This window comes from Penaeus vannamei, chromosome 13 (genome assembly GCF_042767895.1).
Source record: "Penaeus vannamei isolate JL-2024 chromosome 13, ASM4276789v1, whole genome shotgun sequence".
In the NCBI taxonomy this organism is placed as follows: domain Eukaryota; kingdom Metazoa; phylum Arthropoda; class Malacostraca; order Decapoda; family Penaeidae; genus Penaeus; species Penaeus vannamei.
Window position 1 is genome coordinate 3,899,877 of NC_091561.1, and position 8,953 is coordinate 3,908,829.

At 43.0% G+C, this 8,953-nt stretch overlaps 1 protein-coding gene across 1 annotated transcript in view; it reads right to left on the reverse strand.

The window, feature by feature from the left end:
- Positions 1-1,505: 1,505 nt before the first annotated feature.
- The window catches only part of BNIP3 (BCL2 interacting protein 3), a gene marked incomplete in the record, with an annotated part of 16,927 nt that continues 9,479 nt past the window's right edge, over positions 1,506-8,953 (reverse strand). Inside the window, 5 exon segments of the mRNA XM_070128647.1 lie at positions 1,506-3,954; positions 4,085-4,237; positions 4,410-4,495; positions 4,774-4,870; positions 5,434-5,617. Of these exon segments, the coding sequence (XP_069984748.1) occupies positions 3,897-3,954; positions 4,085-4,237; positions 4,410-4,495; positions 4,774-4,870; positions 5,434-5,617 (578 nt within the window).

Below are 8,953 nucleotides of genomic sequence, written 5' to 3' on the forward strand. Positions count from 1 at the left end.
GCTTCGGTTTCAGATATGACTGTTACAAGACGGGAACGATCGGGTCGGGTACGGAAAGGGACTCTGCCTACTTGCTTTTGGAGACAATGTTGAAAGAGAAAGGTGTTGCCTGAGTAAGAAGCTGTAGGGGGGATCACGAAGAATCGGTCCCATTTGGCTGGGTTAAATGAGTATTTAAGATAATGGTAGAGTTGTAGGTGGTAAAAGGACGGGGACGTGTGGAAGAGGGAGTATTTTTGAGGGGGTGGGGGTAGTATTACGGAGAGACGGAGAATAAGGTTGTAAGGTAGTAATAAGGGAGGATGGGGTGTTTGATGAAGGTTGTGGGTGGAGGTGATGTACTTAAGAAAGTTGGGAGAGTAGGAATGTCTTCTGGAGATTGAGTCTCGACTTGGTTGGATAATACACTAGTAGGCATTGAGGAGTGGGCAGTATTTGTAGTGGTCAAAGGAGAACCTGGGGTCGGGGACCCGGGAGAGTTTGAATTGGTGGGGCTATTTGATGAAGGGGCAAGCTTCATTGCCCCTAATAAGGGCATTACATCTTCATTACTGGCCACGGGAAGCCTTGACTATGTATGGGAAATAAACAGTCCACCCCTCAGGGGTCCCTTGAGGGGTAAGGAATACCGTGCCCATGGTTCCCGGAGGCCGTTCAGGACTGGCACAAGGTCAGTCTTTCATTCCTATTCTCTACTTAGGAAGTAGATAGTAGAAGGGACGGAAACGAAAGAGCTGGATGAAGAAAAGACCATGCAAAATTAGTTGAGTCGAGGCCTGAGGCCCAAGGGAGGGGAGATCCCTGCATTTGGTCTCAGTCCCCGTCTCCTAAGACCCCCACGACAAAACGGGCAAGGGATTGGGGGGGGGGAATCTTTTTTTCTATTGAATTATCCAGTTAGGAAATTATTTCTCAGAGTAATGCACACCTGACATTCATTCCTATTTCATATATGTTTCTTTCGTGTAATTGTATCATTGCTTACTTATGGATATGATACTTGCATGCCAAACTTGTTGCTTTGGCTGATTTCCATGACAATAAAGTTATTCTATATTTGGAGTTATACTTCCTTCATGATACAGTTCACTAGGTTGTTATAAAGCATTGGGGGGGATAAGGAGACGCTAGAGAGAGGCAGGATAGCATTATAAGTTAATGAATAACTTTTTTTTTTTTTTTTGGCAAAACTGGTAAATAAACTGGCTGTTTCATTTAGGTTCTATTTGTGAACTACATCCTCGTGTTTACTCGTGTGTTTTCGCACGTGTATGTTGGGGAGGGTCCTAAGAATCCAAGGGGGCAATAGCCTGGAAAAGTTTGGGAATCAATGGTATAAAGCAATAATAAGGAAATCCAATACAAATGTTCAAATATATTAACATTTTCTGAACCTCTGCTGAGAGTAACAAATCTAAACATCACTACTTTTGAACTATAGCACATTACAACTTTTTCAGTGATGGACTCAATGATGTAAATTCAAGGATAATGATAAAAACTCATGATAATCTTTGTATATTTGGCCATTTCCTGACTGCATTACAAAACTAGAAAGCTGGAGATTGGGTGTCTGGCACTGCTCTCCAATCAGTGGGCACTTGGTATGTTCTGTAGTGAATGTTAACTTTACTTTCATTCATATTCTTAATTTTTGGAATAAATATAAAGTACATCCATCACATAAACAAGAACTATACCTCCTGATGGTAGCAGGTATGAAGACATTTCAAGTTATAAGTTACACACCCTTGTACATATAACAAGCCATGTGTTCCAAATACTTGTACCTACAACAAGTAATGTGTTCCATATACTTGTGAAACAAGTAATAGATTACACAAACTTGTACAGACAAAACAAGTACTGTACAGCCACAAGAGGGTAAATCTAGGTAAATATATGTTAAGAACTTTTTTTCAAGATTTTACTGTAATATTTATATCACAGAAAAATTTAACAAAAACACCTTTTCAAAACGGACTGTTGCAAGAAAAAGTTTACTGGACTCTGTTTCTGGCACAATCACATCCAGCTGTAAGAAGTTAAATCCTGAAAAAGTGACCAGACAGACCAGTGACAGGCATTGCAGCTAAAGTAGTAACAGCTAGATATGACTGTACTGATGCATACAGAGGTCCTCCAACACAGCCCAAAACCACTGAATGTTGACAGGTGGTTCTTCCTGGTTCTCTTTATTTTTTCCTATACATAGAAAAGAGTTAAGAGACTTAATTAAGAAGGAAGCTATTATAGCTCCCCTTTACCTTAAATAATATAACAAAAGGTATTGTCAAAGAAAATTTCCTCTGAATATTTTTCCTTCTTTTCCAGTTACCTTAAATGAAAGAGTTCAGTCTTGTTTCTGAGAGCGACTCAACTGCTGGCTTCCAATTTTGTAAGTAGCTAGCTGGCAATAATTTTCTGTGTTTACTTCCAGAATGTATTGAAAATAAATGTTATATCCCGTGTTCGAGCATTGGTTCAAGACACTTATTAGACGTCACTAAGATACAAAATATGTATTTAATCTATATTGATCTTACCACTACTGTGATGCTTGAGCTTCCCATTGCCTACCATTCCTAACTCTTAATGCTGTATAAGCTTTGATGCTCTTCTGGTCTTAAACAATTCATGCTTCTCTGCAAAATCTCTCTACCGACAACTTCTAAAATGCATTTTATTTGTGTAATCATATCCTCCATGTCTACATAAAAATCAATGTTTCCTCCTCTATCTTCTCAGTATGTAAACCCAACACATCCCTGCATCATCTATCTACACACACATCCTCACTCCCATCTACTCACACACACTATTTTCTCTGCCTGTCATCAGTACTGCCTACCCTGGTAATGAGACCTGGGAGAATGGCATTTAAAGACTCAGCATCAAATACCATCCATCTCACTGTGGCCTTTAACCAGGGGAAGTAACAGCATTATGGAAGATATACAGTTCCTTTTCAAATTGTAAACTTTGAAAGACTCGGCACATCATTTCAGACTGCAGGTAAGGATGAATTACGCTACTGCCGTCACCTGACTAGATATCTGCTCTACTTCCCAAATACCTTTGTACAGATCTTGCTACTGTGGTTGCAGTAGAAATATGAAAGCACAAACAGGAAGTAAAAAATAAAAGAAAGAAAAGAAGAAATATGTGGAAAAAGAAGCTTCACCACAGAATATAGCACTAATATTTATAAAAGATATATAAAAAGTAATAATGCATACAAACTCCATTTTGAATAGATGTGAGAGAAAATAAAACAAAAGAATCTTGTGATTTTTCTCCCTTCTTTTGGTGAGGGGAAAATTTAAGGTTATCCAACTTCTAAAAAATATCATAAATATTCCTAAGAATGCAAAAATTATGCCTGGAACTGATTATTAAAAAAGAAAAGTCCTTAGATTGCTTGTTGGTTCACATGTGAGCAAAAGCCCAAGATACACATTTAACTTCTGCTCAATCATCTAACCAATTCCTTGAAAAGCCTACTCACATCTCAGGCTACTTGATATCCCCCTTAAGTGCCTAGGCCTTTTTACATGCACTTAGTCAAATCATACTAGCCAACCCACAGGCCTCACCTATCCTGGATCCTGTACAAATAAAAATTAAACTTAGAAGTTACAATGAATTTCAAGTCATACACCGCATGACATTATACATTCAAAAGTAATTTGTCATTATATAAAAACATTATGAATTACATTCCTCTTCTGTTTTCAATCTCTAGAATCCGGAACAGTAAAAATGAAGAAGCCATTTTGCATCCTCACAAGAGATGCTGGAGAACCTCAAATGAGACACAAAATTGCACAAGTAATTCCTGACAGGTCCCTACATGAGTATGAGGAGACCAAGTGCATATTAGTGCTAACCAGAGATCAATTGATGGGTAATGTTGAGATCACATTGCTACCTGAACGTTTTGATAGCCAGATCCTGAAAAGGAAATAAAAATGTAATTAGTACAATTGTAAAATGCAAGAGGGGAGATGAAAGGTATTCTACAGTCCTAAATTTTCAAGCTCATATCATTCTACAAGCATTTTATAAACACTGAATTACTTACCCAATACCAGTACCAAGGATAAGGGACAGAACGTTGGTGATGAGGAGGGTGTACAGCACATCTCGGGAGAAGAGAGACGAATTTCCTACCATCACCCGACGAATACTAGCACCACGACTGACGCCCTTTCGAGGATGACTAAACCTCCACTCCCTGTAACCAGAAAAGAAAAAAGATAAGCTTTACTTCTCTAGTTTCTTCATTAAAGGAGATTTCATTGGTGTAATTCCACTGATCAAACAGACTCCTATTAAATACAAAATATTTGAAAACTGTATTTTCATACACAAAGAAATAGTGATAGAGACATCTAAAAAATACTGACTTGGGTGGAGTCTGATCTGGTCGGCTGCTCCAATCCCAAATCCAATCTGTTTCAGTATTCTTCTCTACGCGGATAAAGTCGCCCTCCTGGCATAGAAGAAAAGAGTAATGATAAGGCTTGTATCTGGAATACTTCATACACATATCCTGGGGTGTGAGATGAATGAGAATATCAGGAGCTGCCTTTTCACATAGCACATAAATTGATCTTTAAACTTAACTATACATTCAGGAATTTCATAAACTTTTCGGCCAACACTTAAATTACAGCTTTGCATTGATTCTACATTTGGTCATATAAAAAATATAGCTAAGATATTAAGCTTTCCTTCAAACTTTATATTTTGAAATTGCCATTAATTTACCTTATTATAATAGTTTATATAGACTCCTTTCAACACGGCAGCCTCCTCAGGATCCGTGGCCATTTCTGTATTAGGACTGTTTGGAGGCGACTTTGGCCTGAAAGGTAAAGATTTGTGTAATCACAAATAATCATTTATATTTTAGAGATAAAAACAAATACAGAATAAAACATACATGACTGTTCAAGGTAATATGTAACTCTACATGCATATAAAACAATTATGTGTAAGCATATATAATTTCATCCTAGTAATATTAATAATAAGTACATTTGTTACCTATAATATCATTGCAAATGTTGCAAGTAAGGGAATCCATCCTTGAGAAGAATCCCATTTCTTAAGACTTATGAATATTCTATATGATTGAATTTGCTTTCAACAACACTGATACTAGTCTTTATTAGTTGTTGTTTTTTCAAGCAATATCATTAATGATTACTTAGGTCATCTTCAATCCCATGCTTAAGAAATGTGTCCAAAAAATCCTTAGGCACAGAGACCTTTCCCATTACTTAGAAATGAAAACAACGACAACCTGTTTCTCAAGCACAGAATCTCATCTACAAGTCAGAGGAAATGTTTTCATCATGAAAAGGATTGTGACCTCCAAGATGTCAGACACTCAAAACATCATCATGTATTGGCAATTCTACTAACGAGTCATGAGGAGAGTCCCTCGGCGTGTCACGGCGCGAGGAGGCGAGGGAGACCCTGGCGGAGGACTGATTGCTGTCTTTCTGAGCCTCCCTCAGGAGACGCAAGTACTCCTCGCCGTTGCCGAAAGGGAGTGGGGTCACGCGGTCGGGACTGCTGGGCTGATTGGACAGGTCCACCCAAGATTCTGAAAGAAGATCAATTGCGTCAGGGTACAATCTCTATCGAGGAAAAGATAGATAAAAGGCGGATATATTCTTGGTATATTAACACAGCCGCAAAAATAGCACTCATGCTACTGGAACCTTGAATTTATTCGAGCAGGGTACAGAAGATACATGGCAGATAATAATGAGACAGCAATCTGAAAATGAATAATTCATCTCATGCGATGGTCCGACTGCGGTGTTCCTAAGAACGCACATCTGACGACGTAATAACGGCAGACCTCAAGCCAAAATAACCACGGAATAAACAACCTCCATATTGGCACCCAACAACATCGAAAAAGCATGTGCGTCATATCCAGATGACCCCCCCCCCCCTTCTATGTGAATGCGGATCCCTGCAGCAGCTGAGAGGAGACGTTAGACACAAAAATAAATAAACCACAAATGAATGCAGGGACCTTCTTGCATGTTAAACCCGAGCCAGACCAAGGGCACACGAGCGTGCAAGGAGAGATTCCATTCGAACACATCCGCCGCCGCCCTCCGCCGGCTGCAAATCGCAAGCCGCGGCCGCGGGAGGAGTTCGGCACGCGCTATGACGTCAGAGACCATTGATTGAGAAGCACCCAGCCGGAGTATGGGAGCGAGGGAGGGGGAGGGGGCGAGGGTTGGCACAGAGGTCGTGCCTCCATAACAACGAGGCGACCTTGTGTAGCTATTTTGCTCTTTAAACATGTTTTCATGAAGGCGGGGAAAATGTTGTAGAGAGAGGAAATGTACTGAGGGTTTTCCGTTTTCTGCTTTCAACATGTAAAGGTAAAATCGCGACAAAGAAGTGCAGGCTACTCTGTTACACTCCCTAGCAACACGGCGTGTATTTATCAAGTAAATCGTTTAATAATGAACTAGACAATTGGCGGAACCCATAACGACAATCCATATGAGACCAATTAATCAAGGCAATATCTACAGCCCTGAATACAGCCTCTTTCGACTCCCCCGAGTAACGCGAGCGGAGGTCAAAAGAAAGGGGCTACTTGATCTGTGACTCACCGCTTGTCATCGCGATGGCCAATTACGGCCCCGAATGAGGCGTCTGACCGGCCAGAATATCTGCCGATGCCGTGCGGGCTCAGCAGCAAGGCCTCGGACAAAATGGAAACCCCAACAGTGAGCACCTCGCGCAACATCCAACGCCGCTCCGGACGGCCGGCGCGGCCCAAAACAGACATAAGCATGCAGCACAACATAACAGTCAACATGTTTGCACGCGGGTGTGGCGCTCGGGACAGCAGGCGGTGATGCGAAGCCCAATTTGGCCTCGATATGAGGAGTGGGACAACCGCCGCCGCCGCCGGACACCAGAATACGCAGTTGGCTCGCGCAGGTGAATGGGACGGCGCGGCGTGACGTCACAGGGCCTACGCTAAAACTCAGCTGTGATTACGGGCAAAAAAAGGCGAAGGAGCCGCTCTGCAACGTCCATTCATTCACACCTACATGCTCGTTCATTCATGCCTTTCCCTTTGTGGATACACTCACTAACGGAAGAGATAGCGGGACAGAATACACCCGGAAGACAGCATGCAAGTTCCTCATTATGCTCGATCAACGCCTAATCATAAAGCAGGGACAGCGACACCCTGGCCACGGTAGGTGGCCGCGGTGGGCAGGCCCTGCGCGGAGCCTCGACTGCGCCGCACCGTCCGGTTCACGAAACACCTTGGGGCCATGAGGGCGAGGATGCGGACGAGATAGGTCATGGGGGGATGTATACCATACTATGGAAAAAACACGGAGCGTGGCAGGAAACTGAAGGTTGGCGCAGAAAAATAGCACAGAAAAAAATAAAAAAACAAGTTGAAGCTCAATGACCTCTGCGGGTCACCTTAGTCTCTTCATTCAATCTGCTCAGTGAAGGGAGTGCGCGCGAAAATCGATTTGGCCCTGTGGTTCTTGACGTAGGATTCCTTCAGTTCTTTAAAGTGCTGAATGAGACGATATACATTTTTTATATAAATATCCTTCCTTCTTTTTTAAGATTACAAACGAAACTCTCAATAAGAAACACAAAAAGATTAAAAAAACCTTTTGGAATGGATCGGCCACAGCAGCGGAAGTCGTACGAAGAGCCACGAGGGAAAAGGGGCTAACACCTAAAAATACTCCAGGTATTGTGAGGCCAGAATTACTCCTCGATTAAGGGGCCGAAGCCATAGCCAACAGACCTAATCACGGAGATACGAACACGTTATTCTCGCACGAGATAGCGAAAACATGGAAAAGCTCTCATTCTGTCCCCTCCCCCTCCCCTCTCTCCATGTGTGCTTGAGTTCACGTGTAAGTACATGAAAGAGGAAGAGAAAGTGCATGTATCTTCATGTGCGTCTGTTTTTGTTTCTGTTTGTTTGTACATACGAGTCAATATGTGCTGTCGCTTGTATGTACGCGTATGTGTATCGGTACGTGAACTGCATATAAGGACTCAGACGTACGGACTTATGTAAGTACATATGCATGTACATATTTACGTATGGCCGTGTGTACGCATGCACAGCCAGCGACGCACGCAAGCACGATTCCGCTGCGTGTCTTCGTCCTCGCAAGTGCAACCCAACGCAACTGCAGCAAGACCGGCGAAAAGAGCGAGGCAAGAGGAAGAGGAAATGGGCGAGGGGCGATAGGGATGCAGTAGAGGGGAAGGGGGAGGGGGAGGGGGAGGGAGCGGAAGAGGGGGAGGGAGAGGGGAGGGTGAGAGGGAGAGGAAGAGGGAGGGGGGGGAGGCAGGAAGTAAATGAGCGACGTGGTCTATGGATCGGTGAGGGGGAGGGAGGGGGAGGGGGGCAACGTGAAGGATGGGGACGAAGGATAAACATAAGCGGATGGAGCGGAGGGCGGCGAGGGACGAAGAGGAGGCAAAGAAGCGAAATGAAGCAAAAAAGACACAAAGAAATGTGTCTGAAGGAAGTAAAGAGAGAGAGAGCGCGAGACAGCGACTTCAAAAGGTGAGATCGAACGCCAGGGGACGTCATCGAAAACAACTGGAAAGAATCTGACCCAAACCTAGAAAGGAAAAGGCCGACAGGGAGAAGCAGAGAAATCAGCTGAGAGCGGCAGAGCTATCAAAACAAAGAAAGAGAACGAAAGAAAGAAAGGGTAAAAAGAAAGAAAAAGGAAAGGGAAAAGAAAAAAGGCATGGAGGGCGACGAATGGGTAGGGGGGGGGTCAGGCAGCAGCGGCAACCTCCTCTCCCTCTCCCCCCCTCTCCCGCTGACAGTTGCTAGGCTCAGCACATGGGGCAAGAGTGGGGGGGGGCGAGGGCAACCTTATATATACCAACGTAACAGTGGCAA